Raw genomic sequence first — 18,560 nt, 5'->3', positions numbered from 1 at the left:
TCACCTCAACATTGAAATGCAGGTGCCCTACAGATGACTAATTAAGCAGTATGCAAAATGTCCAAATAATACTATGTATTGATTATAGATGCCAAAGAAGATGGGAAGTAAAGATTTGTCCATGGTTTCATAGAAGCTAGAAAAAGCTGTGAGATTCTCAATATACCTATTTCTCTGTGAACCTTCTATGTTGTACTAGACCAGCTCAAACTTACAAAAACATGTACTAAGTTGCTGGTGACTGGGAGATCAAACCACAGGTTTCTGTATTGCCTCAAGGTGTTCTGGCACTTTCGTCCACTCCCTCAGCCCTCTTTCATTCCTGGGACCCCTTCCTCCACCAACAGATCCTCAGTCCAGGGCTCATTATGCCAATATAGGGTCTACAGTTTGCCCCCAACCCACGCCTCTTTCCTCACAGGAGTGAAACCTGGAACGCCAGACCCTCATCCTCCCCTCCTGCTCTCACACTCACTCACTGCCCTCGTTCACAGACCAGATACACACATCCCCACTTTCCCTAAAACACCCCCACGCCCTTCTCACACACTTACAACCGTCTTAATGAACCAGAATACCCCCAATGGATTCCTCACAGTCTCAGAAACAGCTCCCCATTTCTCCCCTCCCCACTCCTCTCATCCCCTTGGCATCGCCACTGAGCCCCTGGGGAAAAGTGCGAATTGAAAGAGTGACGGGCTGTACACTAGATGAAATAAACTCAGTGTAGAGCCATCGGTTTCCTTGTGTTTAGTTCAACTCTTAGTAAAAAACAGTCAATCATCCAGTAGGAGTCCGTCGTGCTCCTCCCAAACCCCAGGCTATATATATTTTATTGACGCCATCAGTCACGCCTGATAGGCTGATTCAAACTTCCCTCCTGGAGCCGGATTGGACGGCTCCTAGGAGCCAATCAAGTTACTGCATTCTAGAATCCTACCTGCCTAAACAACAACAACATTGTTCTGGGATCCAAGCTCATCACATAACACTAGAGCAGGAGAAGTCAATCACTCTCTTTCCATACCAACCCAACAAACAGCTAACTCCTGTCGACTCCAGCTTTTGGTCAAAAGCCACAGTGTTCTTGGGGAAAACACGCAGGTTGCATTCCAATAGTAGACCCTTTGCAACTAGTAAAGCTAAACCATCCATCCCCATTCATTTCAATGCGTTTCCCCCAAGAAAGACAGACATTCCTTATCACATCATAGTTTGACTGGGCTGGAGATTGGAGGAATTAATTCCTTTAGAAACAAAAAGCAGAACAATTCAGCAAACAGAATGTTAACGGCAACTATAACGTTTCCATTGCAGAGCACGGGGAGAAAAAAAACCAGCACTTACTGCGGATCCTCGCGGTGGACTCAGCAACCTAGGCGCCACAGCAGCAGTTTCTTCGCAAACCGAGGACCGGTTGAGTCTGCAGCTTTCCTCCCTGGAGAATATAAAGGGCTGAACCGGATTGGCCCCAGTTAGGTCCAGCTGAACCGGATTAACCCAAATTGGATCCCGGTGTGTCCGGGAGAGGCTCCCTCCCGCAGCAGACAGGAAGGGGACGCCGGTAAAGTGGCAGGTGACCCCTGCGAGAGCTCCGAGTGCCAGGACTGGGGCGGGGGGCGCTTTAAGGGGATGTTGTGCATACGATCAATGAAAAAGGGCCTTGCCTCCTCCCTGTAGTCTTTGCACCCAGGTGTGTCTTTTTGGCAGCCCAAAGGGGTTTATGGAAGGTGTGTCCCACGGAAGCGCGCCTAGCATCCTAGTCTCCACAGGTGAGCTTCTCAAGCTACCTAAACAGAGAAGCAAAGCCTGTTGAACTTCCGGGAATTAACTCTTGATTAATCAGGCTTAGGGTGGTAGTCGAAAGTGCACCCCCAAAGTTTCTCTATCTGACCCAGGCCATGCCTCTCTCTTCCCCATTACAATCTGCAAAATGGCACTGGACTACTTGGCAGGGTTGTTGTGAAGGCAGGAAGGTCCATGACTGCAACTTCTTCTACAGGCGTCTTCTATATATATACCTGTCTAGTTTGGGTCAATTATTTCTGTCATGGGAGCCAACTCCTAGAGGGGTCAAGAGGTTTTCGCTGCCCAGAAAGAAATATTTGAGGGGGTCGGTCCCTCCCAATAAAATTGATGCGTATTGCTATTCAAGTAGTGTGTGTGCACCATGTCATGTCATCGGTTATGCGGGGCGGGGCTTACCTGGGTCCCCCAATATTTTATTGAAATTGGCACCTCTGATTGCAGTGCTCTCTTCAGACTAGTGGGGGAGCACCAGGGATGTCAAACTGAATAAAATAGGGGGGGGGCAGGTAAGCCGCGCCCTGCATAATCGACCACAGTACACGCACCCCATTTGAATGGCAATGCCCACCAACTTTGGGGGAGCAACCCCCTCAAATATTTTATTGTCGAGACCTGTACGGTAGGGTTGGCTGAAAGAGCAGGAATGGGTCAAGGCTATGAGGTTCATAATTCTATCCAGTTCCCCTTTATCAAACCACTAAGGCTGCAATGTTATACTTTTTTACCTAGGAGTCAGTCCCCCTGAGACAGTATGGGGTAGCAATGAGCGTGCTTGACTAGGAACTGGGTTCAAATTCCGCACACTCGCCTCCAAGCCTTGAAGCCCGCTGGGTAAATCAGGGCCAGGCACTGCGTCTCGGCCTAACCTACCTTGCAAGGTTGTTGCATGGATAAAATAGCAGAGCATGTATATACAGCACCTTGAGCTCCCGGGAGGAAAATGAAATAAACTCAGGAGGACATTCTGAGGGTGACAGCATTGTGCTAGGAAAGATGGCTGCTGCCCGTTTATTTACCAAAAACATTTCTATTTTGGAAACGCTTTGTAACATTTCCCCAGGAGAAGTTTTAATGAGGGTCGGGAGCGATAGAGAGAGATGGGGGTGGGGGCGTGTCCTTCGCCCCTCCCTTAAGCAGGGAGTCTCAACTACCCTGTAAGTTCGGGTTGGTTGGAATGGTCCCAGATCAGCCAGTGAAGTTGATGGTTCTTCTCAGTTCCATGTTTTCAAACTACTAAGACGCATGCCTAGCAGGAGCGCCACTGCACTGTGCTGGAAAAGGTGGCTGCCACAGGGTCAATGTCAATAAGCAGTGTGCAGAATTTCCCCCTTTTATCAACGAATTACCCACGGAAATGAGACAGGTGTCTGGGTCCTGCCTTTATGTTTCAGGAATCTTTCCCTGCGATGTGGCCCAGTCATTTATGGAATATTAAAGGCATAGCCAGAGAAAGGTGTTTGTTGAAACAATGTTATCGTATTTAGAGCTTATGCTTTTAACTTGTACGCCCCTTTGATGGCTTCACACTACAAAACAGCTAATAAATTTGTTAAGTAACAATTTAAAATAAAAACCGCTACCAATTCTCGATCTCACTTTGTTTGAAACCCATTTTCAAAACAGAGATGCAGTATGTACTTTTGTTACCCAATAAAATCTTTTGATAACTCTTTTTTAAAAAGGAGAAACCCATTCTCTCTAAAATACCAACATTTATGGAATATTAAGGGCATAGCCAAATAAAAGGTTTTATTGTTTTTACAACTTATGCTTTTTATGTTCCTTTCTCTTTTTATCTTGTTCGCCGCTGCGATGTCTTGATGCTAGGTAGCAGCTTATAAATTTGTTAACTAATAATAATTTAGAATAGTAACCGCCGTCTCTGTTTCTTTAATCCGGATCACTCTAGAAGTTGCACCCCAATTCTGGATCTCGCTGTGCTTGAAATCCATTTTGTCGCAAATGCCAAACATTTCAGGTTCACACTGCTGTCCTTCTGACATTTTCCTCACTTGGGGACCCAAATTCCCTCACCTGAAAGGAAAGCCTCCCCCAAAGGCTTCCTTCATCCCCATTTAAAGCGGTCCCTATTTATCTACTTGCACCCGGGGGTGCTTTCGAACTGCTAGGTGGGCAGGCGCTGGGATCGAGCAACGGGAGCTCACCCCGCCGCGGGGATTCGAACCGCCGACCATACGATCGGCAAGTCCTAGGCGCTGAGGTTTTACCCACAGCGCCACCCGCGTCCCATCCAAGGAAATACAACAAGCAAATAGTAAAAGAACCCATACAAGTAACGCTGACACAAAACCCCACACATACAGTAAGCAGAATAGAAGCATAGCCCCCCTCCCCCTCTTCCCCCCTGTTTTTTATTCTTTTCCTAACATAACACTGTATGCAACAGTAATGTCTCACAACAAATGAAGCTGATATGTAGAAAACACAACTTGAAAAAGAGACAACGCACTATTTTTGCAAACAAATTTTAAATTTTTAATTAAAAAAACTTCCTTCAAGTTCATGTGCTCAGGCACGTTCCATTAATATGGTTGCCAAGCCAATCAGCCTCTTTTGTAACATTGTTGAGCGTATGTAAGTTTTTACAAGTTTGAGCTCTGAGTAACTGCGCTCACCACTTGCCAATTGAAAGTGTGAGAAGTACGCCTTGTGGCAGCATAAACTTTCGAAGCCTTCGAGCTATTTATATAAAATAAAAGTAAAATATTGTCAGAAATTTATAAGATTTAAGAAAAGCCAATCTATATAATACTGTGCTCCTCAAAGGTGTGTGCTCCTTTGAGGTCTCTCGCCCTAGGCGGCTCCCTCTTGGCTATGAATATGAACTTGGCTTGGGCGAGTCTATCCCGAGAGATTTCAGCCAGCTCTACATCAAAGCGGTCAATGAATATTTGGAGCACGTGAGAAGGGGGTTTACTCCTGTTATCTCTTCATTGAAGAAGACTGCACTGATCAAATCAGAATGGCCGGCAACCCGTTGCCAAGCCTCAGTAGCTGATTGCTCATTAGTACTTGAATAACTCCTCATTGCAACACATATCATCTTCCAAATCTGCATGGCTATGGAACTGATGGCGATGGTCTTATCTAGATCCGTGATGGGATAAGGGATGCCAAATGCAATAGATAAGGGCAAATTATTTTTCTGGGCTAGGTAGAGAACTTCTAAGAGAAACGTGATTCTTCAAAACCATCTTGAACACGCTCGCCTTGCAGTTTCAGCGAGGTCTACTTGGGATATTCTTCCAATTAACTCTGGTTTTAAAACGGCAGTCTGCATTGCAAATGGCTGCAAACCTCCGAACAATATCCACACCCAAACACCCCACAAATGGGAGTTTTCTCTCCTGGATGACAGGCAGAAATTCAAAAGGGCAGTTCTCTCTCCTACTCCATTCCACTCTTGATTTTTTTAAGTTAATATTTATTAACCAAAAAATTTAAAAAAAACACAAAACCAACCTATGCAACCTTCATCCAATATCGAGGGGAGCTGGGGGAAGAACACCGCTATAGTTCCTGTATATCGGAGGCCGATTAGAATATAGATTACAGACCCCATGTAAATCTGTTTGCGGTAAAAGATGAGACGCTTAAGTTTGTGCAGTAAACGTTTGCTCCAACATACTAAGGAAACAACCCAATTTATATCCCTTTAATAAGCGATTGTTTTGTTTTAAATTACCAACAACAGAAACTATATATTTAAGTTATAATGTTCTGTAAGATAAGTTAGGGTTGCCATATTTCAAAAGGTTGCTGAGCTGCTTCTTCTTTTTTTTTAAGAAACCTTTTTAGAATAGTGATTTTAAGTTTTTTGAGTTATTTCCGCTGCTTTTTCCATCGCGTTGCCCTACAGCCGATTCGGCAATATTCCCCACCCCCAACGCCATTTTTACACCTGAAAACCAGGACTGAACAAGACAAAGCTTTATTACAACTGATAACTAACGAAGCTACCATTCACATTTTTAAAAACCTGCAAGAAATGTGTTATTGGTTAATGAACTTCCCTGGGTGGAAACAAAATAAAAAATAAATAAATTCCTTCCAGCAGCACCTTAGAGACCAACCAAGATTGTTATTGGTATGATCTTTCGTGTGTATGCACACTTCTTCAGACACGAAAGCTCATACCAATAACAAACTTAGTTGGTCTCTAAGGTGCTACTGGAAGGAATTTTTTATTTATTTATTTTGTTTCGGCTACAGCAGACCAACACGGCTACCTACCTGTAACTAGTTCCTTGGGTGGGTTAGAAGACTTCCCCCAAACAACATTATGTGGTTTGTGCCATCCTTGAACTTTCACTGGCCTTCTCAATAAACACACCTCAATATGCATTTCGAGGGCATTTTATGTCCAATGTGGGTTTTTTGTTTCCAAGAGGAAAATGCTAAATTGTACTGTACCTTGTTGAAATTTGGGAATACAGTATAGACGGACTTCTGTAGCAATGCCTTAGAAGGATTACCCTGAAGGTCCACTTATATGTACCGCACAATGTTGTTGTGAGGATAAAACGGCAGGAAGAAGAACCATTTTCAGTTCATTTTGGTGGGGGGGGGGGGGAGTGGGAATATAATGCAAATGTGGGAGTACTGGCAGAATGTTTGCTTCAAAAGTCATTCTCGCCCTGCCCTGCCTTATTTTACCCTCAGTTGCTGCCTTGGTCTTTACTGGAGCAGGAAAACTTTCAAAACTTTTGAGCTGCTACTGCTGCTCAAACTTTCACCAAAGCAATTAAACTGTGTGTGAATAAAGTACAACAGTAGTTGACCCAACCTGGACAGGTATAAAAAACACCTTCCTGCCCCCGCAACAAAGACCCATCGAGGCCAACAACATCCTCTTCTCACTGGGGCCAGTCAGGGGCCCATAGAGAGCTAGAAACTACGTGCTCTCCACACCGGCGACTCCCAGCAAACTGAGAGTCAAAGGCACGGCGTCTTTTACACAGAATGTAGCCCCCTACCTATTTAAACCTTAGCTCAACCTTCCCCCCCTTCCAATCCCTAGGGAAGAGGTGGCGAAGCTGGAGCCCTGAAGATGTGTGGGACTCCATTGCCTCTGACCACTGGTCATGCTGGCCGGTCCCGATGGGAATTCTAGTCCACCCACACCTGGAGGGCCCCCCTCTCTGCATCCCTGCCACGGACTGCCCCGCCAGCCCCTAGAAAGAGTGATCCGGGCTCCTGGGGTTGTTCTTTGCTGCCTACCCCCCACCCACCCATCTTCCAGATCGGGACTCCGGGGACGCATCAAGTGAAAGGCCAAGGTGCGGATTCCCCGTTTGTTGGGGGGGGGGGAAATAAACAACTCCCCATTCAACAGTTTCTGCTCGGTTTCATGAACCTCGCTTAGCATTCCGTTGCAATCCAGATGGCGCTTTTGTCAGCACAATCGCTAGGCAGCACCTTGTTTGCAGCTACCTCCTGGCAAATAGAAGGGGAAGAAATGGAGGCAGTGAGAGATTTTACTTTCTTGGGCTCCATGATCACTTCAGATGGTGACAGCAGCCACGAAATGAAAAGACGCCTGCTTCTTGGGAGAAAAGCAATGACAAACCTACACAGCATCCTAAAAAGCAGAGACATCACCTTGCCAACAAAGGTCCATATAGTTAAAGCTATGGTTTTCCCAGTAGTGATGTATGGAAGTGAGAGCTGGACCATAAAGAAGGCTGATTGCCGAAGAATTGATGCTTTTGAATTATGGTGTTGGAGGAGACTCTTGAGAGTCCCATGGACTGCAAGAAGATCAAACCTCTCCATTCTGAAGGAAATCAGCCCTGAGTGCTCACTGGAAGGACAGATCGTGAAGCTGAGGCTCCAATACTTTGGCCACATCATGAGAAGAGAAGACTCCCTGGAAAAGACCCTGATGTTGGGAGAGATGGAGGGCACAAGGAGAAGGGGACGACAGAGGACGAGACGGTTGGACAGTGTTCTCGAAGCTACCAACATGAGTTTGACCAAACTGCGGGAGGCAGTGGAAGACAGGAGTGCCTGGCGTGCTCTGGTCCATGGGGTCACGAAGAGTCGGACACGACTAAACGACTAAACAACAACAGCCTAGCTTTTCTGTCCGTGCGATATACAGGGATGTGGGCGCGTGATCCTTGCTATTTATTACATTTCTCTATTGCTATCTTTGATGCAGATCAGGCCAGCTCGACCAACAGCGATTCCAAAATACTGTATACACAAGATACACTCAAAAATAAGGAGGAAAACTTGGAAAAAAAGATCTCCCCGAGGTCCTTAGGGGGGCGGGGGCTCACCTTCCGCTCCAGGGGGCACCTTGGCTCCGCCCCTCTCCCCAGGGAGGAGGACCAATGGCTGAGCTGGGAGATCCCGCCGACGCCCTTTCGGCGGCCTAGAAAAGGACCGCCCGCAAGTCTTGCGCCCACATTTCAGCCGCACCACCCGAGGAGAGCAGCAGGAGATGGCTTTCCGCGCCTTTCAGAACGACCTTCCCCTCGCTTCGCAGCAGCCACCTGCTCCTCTTCCCTCCTCTTCCTCCGGCTCCAGTAAGTATCTCAGCTTCGAGGCCAAGAGCGGCGTCAGATGGGGGCGGGCAGGGGGCAGCTTAGGGAAAGCGCAGCCAGCTTAACGCCCCGCTTTTCTCCTCTGCAGAGATCAGGACGGCGCGCCGCTGTCTTCGCTCATCGGACCGGAGGCCGAGGTTTGAGTTCTCGGACTTCCAGCTGGACGTTCTGGAAACGACGTTTAAGGTGCGACCCAAGCCTGGTCACTATAGGAGAATGTTGCTGGCCTGCCTCACTGAGATCCCCGAGGATCGCATCCAGGTGAGTTGCGGGGGAAGAGATGGTCCGGGAGGGAGGACCCGATTCTGCTGGGAAGAAAGAGGGGAGGACGTCGGGTAGGGTTTGGGGGCACAGGAGGAGAACCGATCGGGAGCTCCCTTCCAGCTCTGCCTCTTGCAGCCCCTCGAGCCTGGGCGCCTTTCTTGGGACGCCCGTCCCCTGTGCTCGACGGGCAAGAGAAGCTCCCCCGGGGACCTTCCTTGGCCAAGGCGAGCAGGGCTGGAGAGCTTCCAGGGGGGCGCTGCTTCTCCCTCCCAGGGCGGCTGCTCCTCTCCTCCGGCCTCGCCTTCTCACTTCCCTCGTGGCGCTCGCTCTCCTTCCGCGATCGGCCCCCACCCAGCCCTGGTGTCGCCGACGGGGCCTTCTGGGAGCCCCGTGTGTCCTTCCCGCTCCCTCCCGGCTGGGTCTCGGGGGTCGCGTCCTCTTCCGGGCTGGGGACCAGCGGCCTCCTTCGGGGGAATGAATGAGGGCCCCCTCGGCATTTTGTTCGAGGGGAGGGAAACCGCCCAGGAGAAACAAATATGGCGGGAGGGAGGCCTCTTCCTCTCCTCTAAGGGCGTGGAGATGGCGCAGGGAAGGCTGCAGGGCCCTTTTCTGTGAGGCCCGAGGAGACCCCCTCACGGAGCCACCTTCGAGGTCTTTAACTTGCTTGGGTGGGGGGCTGATGAATTTCAATTCAGGTTTTTTCCCCGTTGCATGGGGAATTGGGCCAGTTTAGGAGGGAACATAGGGGAAAGGATAAAAGGCCCAGGGATATTATTGTGATTGAATTCAGTGTGTGGGACTTGAGACTGGATCCCCCATGATCTGGCCCCTTCTGGTGGGAATCCCGAGTCCAATAACATGAAGAGATGGGGGCGGGGGTTTCTTGAGAACACCTGTGCTCATGTTCCTCCTCTTATCCCTCACAGCTCTGGTTCCAGAACCGGCGGGCAAAGGCGCGGAGGGCAAATTGTGAAAATTGTCCTCCAGAAGATGTGTCCTCCAGGGCCGGCTTTACACCTGCTGCTCAGGTTCCAAATGTCGGCCTGCCAGTGCCTTCCATTCCTCAAAGCTGCAGCCTGCCACTGCGCCAGGTCCAGCTTCCAAGCTTTGGCCTGCAGCCACTTCACCAGGTCCAGCCTCCAAGCTTTGGCCTGCAGCCACTTCACCAGGTCCAGCCTCCAAGCTTTGGCCTGCAGCCACTTCACCAGGTCCAGCCTCCAAGCTTTGGCCTGCAGCCACTTCACCAGGTCCAGCCTCCAAGCTTTGGCCTGCAGCCACCGCGCCAGGTCCAGCTTCCAAGCTTTGGCCTGCAGCTACTTCACCAGGTCCAGCCTCCAAGCTTTGGCCTGCAGCCACCGCACCAGGTCCAGCTTCCAAGCTTTGGCCTGCAGCCACCGCACCAGGTCCAGCCTCCAAGCTTTGGCCTGCAGCCACCTCACCAGGTCCAGCCTCCAAGCTTTGGCCTGCAGCCACCGCACCAGGTCCAGCCTCCAAGCTTTGGCCTGCAGCCACCGCACCAGGTCCAGCCTCCAAGCTTTGGCCTGCAGCCTCCACACCAGGTCCAGCTTCCAAGCTTTGGCCTGCAGCCACCTCACCAGGTCCAAGCATGGAATCAGCACCCCCAAATGCTGGATCAAAATAAATTTTGTTATTTTTAGCCTACCAGAAGACTCTGTAATGTTCTGTCTCCTCCAGGGCCGGCTTTATACCTGCTGCTCAGGTTCCAAATGTCAGCCTACCATTGCCTTTCCTTCCTCAAAGCTGCAGCCTACCACCTCCTTGCCAAATCTCAGCATGGAGCCTGTCAGCCCCCCAAATCCCAAATCAAAATAAATTTTGTCATTTTTAGCCTAACAGAAGACTCTGTAATGTTTTTGTTGCGTGAGAGGGGGAGCAATGTCAGAAGTCAGTGCAGTCAGAAGTCTTGTGGGTGTCCTTGGGGCAGTTATTTGCTCTCATCTCCACTTTAAACCATGCAGGTGTGGGAATGTTGCGGATAGGAGAGGATGTATTGATTAAATATTAGCCTTCCTCTCTCATGCTAGTGAATTATATGGCAGAGCTCATTCCTCTTTACACAACAGGGGGCTAGTTGCAGATTCATTTGAATCTCTTTAGTCAAACAATCCAATCCAGGCATGCTTTAGCTTGTAATTATAGACTATACTACACTACACTGTAGTGCAGGTTCCATCTTTGTATGGGTGGGACCGTGTGCTTCTGGCAGAGAGCCAGCAGACTGCATCAGAAGCGCTGGCATAAATGGAAGAGAGTGGCAAAAGAGAAAGATGGTTGTGTGACTGGCCCCTTTGTAGGGTCTGCAAGGTCACATGCGGGGGGGGGGGGAGATGCTCCAGACCTGGTGGAACAGGAAACTCTACCTTGGCTGGAGTAACATCCCCCTGTCTGTGTCCACTCTAGGGAAACAGAGTCATGAGGAGGAAGCACCTCATCTTGCAAACAAGGAGGGCAGGTGGAATTTTTAAGAGGAGGCTCAATAATCATCCCAGGGCCTGGGTGTGGGGTCTAAGAAACCTTGTTTTTATTTTGCCAGCTACATTGTTTTCCTGACCTTCCTTTCAGGGGATCAAAGTGGCATACAAGTGTATAAAATAGAATCCCTGGTGGGGAAAGAGATGGGAATTTATGGCAGAAATAATAGCCTAAGGCAAATAATAGCATGGCCAAACTTGGCCCTCCAGCTGTTTTGGGACTACAACTCCCCTCATCCCTAGCTAACGGGACCTGTGGTCAGGGATGATGGGAACTGTAGTCCCAAAACAGCTGGAGGGCCAAGTTTGGCCATGCCTGGCCTAAGGCAACTCAATGAGCCAATAACAAAGATTCTGAAATGTTGCTTTAAAATCTTATTTTTCCTTGCTTGCAGCAGAGAATGTGGCTGGGTTATGTATGTAGCCTGTTCTTCTGATATTGCCAACATTTTATAGAATTATTTCCACATATGGAGTCATTCACCACCACCCCTGGTCTAGCTTTTGCACCTTTTTCAACTCTCCCTTTCCCCCTCTCCATTAAGCCCCTGTATGTACTCCTTGTGTGTTCTATGACAAACTGTGGTTTAGGGGTGGGTTCAGGAGAAGCTTGGGGGTGGGGGGAGAGAAACCTCTTGCTCTTCCTTTGCACTTCCTGCCTGACTTAACACACGGGAGAAGTGCTGGCTGTCCAGCGAAAGGTGGCGGCGGCTGCTGCCCTGTGCAGGAACTTGGCCTCCACTCAGCTCCTTCCCACAATGAAGGCATTGGGCAAAGGTTGGGTCTAACCTCAAAGTGCCCACAGACTTCCAGTTCCTCACTGCTGCAGTGGCGGCGGCAGCAGGGAGAGAGGTGGCGGAGATGACCTGTAGCCATTGTATCCCCTGTTGCTGTTTGTACCAATGAATGTGCATCCTTATCTTGCTAAGAAGCCATGCCTGACGCACCACCCAGTGGATCCCTAGGTCCTATTGGACAGGTGAGAGAAGAGCAGTCCAGTCATAGTCAAGTCCAGATAAATAGCCCTGAGAAGGGAACGCACTGGCTGCCGCCTTGCCCTCTGCTGAAACTGTTATTCCATAGCTCTCAATAACCATGACAAAGAAAATAAGAAATAAAAATGATCAGGCAGTAAACATTATTAAAGCAAGCCCATTTTATTGACATAAAAATTACCAGCAGAATTTGCACTTTATTAAATTTCTATGCCACCCTTTATTCAAGGATCACAAAGTGGTTTAGAATACAAAAATGTATAAAATAGTAAGAAGCTGGCGTATATTGTTTGTTACTATGCTATGCATTTTTGTGTTTTCTGTTTTGTAAACTGCCCTGTGAGCCCTAGTCAAAGAGCAGTACAGTACAGAAATTTAATAATAATCTTGGCAGACCATGAAAGCCCCCGCCCCCAGCTTCTCTGCTCAGTTCCTTCCCTGCCACCAGGCAAGAGGAGTGAGAAATGAATTCACACATCATCTCGGTTCCAGAAGAGTCTTCACCTCTGTTGTTTCTCTTCCCTCCACCTCAGAGTTCCTCCAGTGCTGTTTAGCATCTAGTCCTCAAGACAGAGTGCTGGCCCTCTCCATGTCAAGGGAGGGAGGAAAGTGAACCCTGACAACCCACTTCTCTTCCGCAGCTCGGGGAATCCCACAACAAGGGATTCTGCAAGTCCCCAAACCCGATCCCCACCGGAGCACACTGCTGGTTGGCCTCACTAGCAGAATTGCTTCCAGGTGCACAGAGGAGGAAGGGTGAGAAGGGTGGGAGGGAGTGGAGGTGGGAAGAGTCGCTTCTCCCGAGGTGACCTGGAGCCCTGGAACCCTTTCACCTCCAAAGGCAGGTAAACTGAGCTTTACTAACCCCACTTCCCCTTTGCAGCCCAGAACAACTCAGGACCTTTTGTCCTGGAGGCTGAGTGAGTCTAGAAAGTGAGAACCAGCCTGACCCCAAAATTTATCAGTTAATACATGACTCCTGTCTGCTGTCCAATGCAGACCTATTAGGGCTTCTCAGAAGCACAGAGTGCCTCCTATAATCACAGGTCCACAGTCGGTCCTGGAGAGCCTCGTTCAAGTCTTTCAAGGGAGACTCTGGTCTGGTGCAGCTGGTGGAGATTCCAGAGTGTGCTGTGCAATTCACCCTCCCTCTTCCAGAACTGAAGAGTGAAAGAGTGGAAGGCAAATGCTTGGAAGATCCCTCCTGCAGATCCCTCCAACGTGGATCCCCTGGGCCAACTGCCTCCCTAGCATCCAGGGTGCAACCTGCCTCTTGTTCAAGCTCCAGAGGAGTATTTTCAGATCACGATGATGGCGCCTGAATGATATAAACTTCGTGGACTGCAATGCCACCACTGCACCTTGTTTAAACCCGCAATAAACCTTGCATTTTGAAAGTGTTCTCTGGGCCAAATTCCAAAAAGAGCCAAAGCACCGATTGCCAACCAATCTTCTCTTCTGCAGCTGGTGGCTGTTGGGAGCCGCAGTTTCCGTCGGGCTGGGCCGACATCACACCAGGAAAACAAAATAAAACATCCAGACCTACAGGCAGCACCAGAAGCCACCTTCAAGAAAAACCTGTGTCCCACCTACGAGAAGCGGGCGACCCTAGTACAACACCTGAAGCTGCAACAGGGTCGCATCCAGACGCATGAAGGAAGCGTGCAGGCTGCCTCTTGTTCAGCTGAGGGCTACGGTTCTGCCACTAGACCATGTTTGATCCCTCAAGTGAAGGTGTGCAGGTGGAAAGTGCTAAGAGACCCTCTGCTGCTTCCTGCGGGTCACAGAATGGCAGTGCTGCAAAGGACGACAAAGAGAACAGGAAAGAGTGACCAAAGGTGTATCCAGGTCACCTCAACATTTAAATTCAAGTTTTTGAAAGTTTGTGCACTAAGTTTGAGCTAGTTTAATGAAAAATGGGAAGATTCATGGACAAACAGGCATATTGGGAGCCTCACAGCTATCTCTAGCTTCTATGAAAACAGATGGACAAACGCTTACTTCCCATATTCTTTGGGATCTATAATCAATACATGGTATCATTTAATTGGGCATTTTGCATACTGCTTAAATAGTCATGTCCAAGGCACCTGAACTAAATTGTACCATATGTGAGGTTCCCAATGTGTTTGTTTCGCTGTGGATCTTCCCTTTCTTTAACTAGCACATTTTTTGGTGAAATATATAAAAAAATAAAATTGTCCAGTCGCACCTTAGAGACCAACTAAGTTTGTTCTTGTTATAAGCTACCTACACGGCTACCTACCTGAATTTTTTTTTTTGAGTTTGAGCTAGTCTAAGTGGCTGTTGATGGGGAGATTAAACCACACGTTTCTGTATTGCCTCAAGCAGTTCTGGCACTTTCGTCCACGCCACCTAGCCCATCCTGTCCCACTTTCCCCAAGAAACTCCCTTCTCACACACAACCGCCTTCATGAACCAGAATACCCCAACGAATACCCCAGTCTCAGAGGCAGCTCCCATTTCTCCCCCTCCCCCCTGGCGCCCCCACAGAGCCCATGGGGGAAAGTAAGTCGGAATTCACAGGGTGACGGGCTGTAAACTAGAGCAGGAAAACTCACTCCACATCCAACAAACCTCTCCACCTGCGGAAGAGGTTAGATAAACAGCTAACTCAGATGGACTCCAATTGCAGATCCAAGCCACATTCATTAGCACCCCCCATAGTTTGACAGGGATGGAGATTAGAGGAACTCACAATTTTCAAGAATAAAAAGTGAAACTGTTCAGCAAACAGAGCTATAACATTTCCATTGTGGAGCACGGGGAGGAAAAAAAAATCAACACTTACTGCGGATCCTCGCGGTGGACCTAGACGCCCCAAGAATATAAAGGGCTGAACCAGATTGGCCCCAATTAGGTCCAACTGAACCGGTTGGACCTAACTGGATCCCGGTGTGTCCCGGGAGAGGCTCCCTCCCGCATCAGACAGGAAGGGGACGCCTCCGTTTTTCAGGGGACGCCAATAAAGTGGCAGGTGACCCCTGCGAGAGCTCCGAGTGCCAGGACTGGGGCGGGGGGCGCTTTAAGTGGATGTTGTGCATACAATCCATGAAAGAGGGCCTTGCCTCCTCCCTGCAGTCTCTGCATCCAGGTGTGTCTTTTTGGCAGCCCAAAGGGGTTTATGGAAGGTGTGTCTGCAGGGGCTTCCTTCCTCCCACGGAAGCGTGCATAGCATCCTAGTCTCCACAGGTGAGAAGCAAAGCCTGTTGAATTTCCTGGAATTAACTCCTGACTTACCTGGTTTAGGGTCATAGTCGAAGGTGCCCCCCAAGAGGGGAAACTTGAATCTGCAAGGCAGGATCGGAATACAACAGTTGACTCTGTGCCCGATATACCTTCTCCAATCATGCAATCTCATCTTGTTCGCGTAAATGAGAGTCTAAAATATGATTTTACTAAATACACGCACACACGCAGAGAGAGAGAGAGAGAGAGAGAGAGAGACAGCGAGAAATGGAGCAAACATTCTGTTCCGTGTTCTCTGGAAGCAGCCAGCAGTGGTGGGGCTCATTAGTGAGAACGATGAGACTGCTTATAGGAAAGAAGTACAGGGATTAATTCAATGGTGTAAAGAAAACAATCTTATGCTTAACACCAAAAAAACCAAAGAACTCATAATTGACTTTAGGAGAAAGAAAAGTGTATTTTTACCATTGCACATAAATGGCGAGGAGGTGGAGAGGGTTGGTAGTTTTAAATACCTGGGCATTTACATCTCTGAGGACCTCTCATGGACTGCAAATATTAATATGGTTGTGAGGAAGGTGCAGGGGAGGTTGTATTTCCTGAGAATGCTCAGGGGACTGAATCTATCTCAGCACCTACTTCTGTCCTATTATCACAGTACCATCGAGAGTGTCTTAACCTATAGTATATTATCGTGGTATGGGAGCAGCTCTGAAACGGATAAAAAAGCTTTACAGAGAATAATTAAAATTGCCCAGAATGTTATTGGGCTCCAACTACCAACCCTGGATGAGATCTTCACGTCTCGCACTTTGAAGAAGTCACACAATATCCTGAGAGATCCCACCCATCCTGCTCACAACTTCTTTGAACTGTTGCCTTCGGGCAGAAGATATAGGACAATGAAAACACGAACCACACGCCTTCTGAATAGTTTCTATCCAAGAGCTCTGATTGCACTAAATAATGATCTCAGGGCCAGTTGCAAGAAATAGCAAGCAGGGAGTAGGAAGGAATGAGACAGGTTTTTAGGTTATGTTATGCTTTTAATAGGTTATGTTACATTCTGGAGTATGATATGTTTTTATAGATTATGTCTGAATAGGATGAGAGTGTTGGAGATACGTGCAAATGTGTATGTGAACCCGGTCTTTGGGTGGGTGTTTGATTTTCGTTGTTGTGTATACTGTGTATATACGGACAATGACAATAAATTTATCTTAAATCTTATCTATCTGAATGTTCCGACTGAAATCCAGTTAACTGGGAGTAAATCTCATGGGCTGCAGAATCCTTGGGTTCCTGGATGCCCGAGCACCCACAAAATTCCTGATGAAGGGGCAGGGCACGCACAAATTTCGGTGCCAGGGCCATGCACGCTGCACGGCACCCACGGCCCGGGGCACTCACCTTCGCGGGGCCAAGTTGGCACTCCTGTTGATGCGCATCAGTCTATTATTTTTAATTTTTCGAAAGTTTTAAATGATTGTTGTGGTTTTTCCTTAGTGACAATTCTATTATTTTATCTTTTTTTTATAAACCGCTTTGAGTTTTTTTGTTGTTTCTTCTAAACAATCAAACCATGGGTGTAGCCAGGAGTTTTGTTGGGGGGGGGGGCAGGACTTTGTTAGGTGGGGCAGGACTTTTGTTAGAGTGGGAAGAACCAACGTGATTGATCAGTTATTGTTTTACTTGATCTAGGGAGGGCAGCTGCCCCCCTGCTCTCCCTTTAGCTACGCCCGTGAATCAAACTATGTATATTTTATGACATTAGTAAATAAATAGCAGACTCTTTCTTCGGGGCCCGTTCTTAAGATGTCCCTTCTCAGGTTCATTCCTAAAACCTTGCTTTCCCAATGCTGGAGGAGTGTGGAAGGGGTTAGGCTGGGGCCGAGGTTGTCTGAAGTGGAGGCATGGGGAGGAAGGGAGAGGAGAGCCCCAAAATCGCTTGGCTGTCTATAGATCAGCCTCAAAGCGGCGCACGATAAAACAAAAAGAAGTTCAGTTAAAATCAAAACCCCAAAATCTAATCCAAAACCAGAAGAGCAGCAAAGTGTTGACAGATCAGGCCCGGCGGTTGCCTCCTGGCTTAAGCCCCGCCCCCAACCCCCGGGGAGCCAGTGACGGAGACGGGACCACGCCCACTTTGGGCGGTCCATAAAAGGGCCCCGCGGTGCCTCTGCGCCATTCATTCATTTCCACCGGTGGGAAACGGATTCGCGCGTCTTCCCAGGTTCGAAGAGGCTCGCGACTTGGCGGGAGAAGGCGGCCCTCTGGCGGGATGTGCCGACGGACGTCGATCTCCCAGGTCAAGGGGTCCCGAAGCCCGACCACCACCGGAGAACGCTGTTGGCGTGCCCCACCGACCCCCGGATCCAGGTGCGTGAGGAAGACTCGGGACGAGGCGAGGATGGAGGAAGACCTGGTTCTGCTGAGAACATAGCCAACTCCTCGGGGCTGAGGTCCCTTCGGCAACATGGGCGTGGCCATGGGGGGAAGGGTCAGCTGCCCCCCAGCAAGTAAATCCATAAGAATACTTACCTATCTGAGGTTCTGCCCCCCTCAACCTGAAGCCTAACAGAAATCCTGACCACGCCCATGCTCCCCTAACATATTTAGGGGGGGGGCAGAACCGAGTTAGCTGCAACACTTATTCTTACTACTTCTCTCTCCCTGCCCCCAAGTTATTTAGTCCTTTAGTGTTGTAAAACTGAAAAACAAAGGGGTTGTTCCAGGCTGTCACCGTTAAAAGGGGATGCAGAGGCTGGCTGAGAATAATGGGAGTTGTAGTCTAAAACAAGGGCACTGGGTTAGTGAATGCTGATTTAAGCAGATCAAACCAATTCCAGTTAATTGCACCACTGGTGGTGGTTATGTTAGTTTGGTTTGCCTGGAGTTGACTTGGGAGAAAGACACACTGAAGAAATTCTATTGTGAATATGACTCAAGATTGTATACTGAGGTACCTTTGAGAAATACACACAACATAGACCTCTTGACAGCAGCAGTTATAGTAGCAAATGAAGATTAAAAGCACAAATCTTATAAAATCAAAGTGGTTATTTCACAACCAAATAAGGAGTCAGGTCCTAGGATTTCCACAGGATTGTACAAAAATACAAATTGTTCCTCTTTGTGAGAGGAGTTGAACCTTGGAAAGAAACCACATACACATTGATCTTTTCCTGACCTCATTGTCTATGAAAAAATGAAGAGGT

The 18,560-nt window shown here is 48.5% G+C and overlaps 1 protein-coding gene across 3 annotated transcripts; it reads left to right on the top strand.

The window, feature by feature from the left end:
* Positions 1 to 8,156: 8,156 nt before the first annotated feature.
* On the top strand, positions 8,157 to 10,498 carry MIXL1 (Mix paired-like homeobox). Of its 3 annotated transcripts, XM_081000289.1 has the most exons (4): positions 8,157 to 8,363; positions 8,470 to 8,642; positions 9,572 to 10,165; positions 10,244 to 10,498. In XM_081000289.1, the coding sequence occupies exons 1-4, from the start codon at positions 8,279 to 8,281 to the stop codon at positions 10,301 to 10,303; spliced, it is 912 nt and encodes a 303-aa protein (XP_080856415.1). In that variant the 5' UTR covers positions 8,157 to 8,278; the 3' UTR covers positions 10,304 to 10,498. The 3 variants fall into 3 exon arrangements, with proteins under 3 accessions (XP_080856415.1, XP_080856413.1, XP_080856414.1); XM_081000287.1 differs by having other exon boundaries at positions 8,160 to 8,363; positions 9,572 to 10,498; XM_081000288.1 differs by having other exon boundaries at positions 8,161 to 8,367; positions 8,477 to 8,642; positions 9,572 to 10,498.
* The last annotated feature ends 8,062 nt before the right edge of the window (positions 10,499 to 18,560 follow it).

The sequence above is a fragment of the Podarcis pityusensis genome (assembly GCF_964106645.2).
Source record: "Podarcis pityusensis genome assembly, chromosome: 3".
NCBI classification, from domain to species: domain Eukaryota; kingdom Metazoa; phylum Chordata; class Lepidosauria; order Squamata; family Lacertidae; genus Podarcis; species Podarcis pityusensis.
The sequence above is the reverse complement of the archived record's forward strand: the minus strand, read 5'-3'. Positions and strand labels throughout refer to the sequence as shown.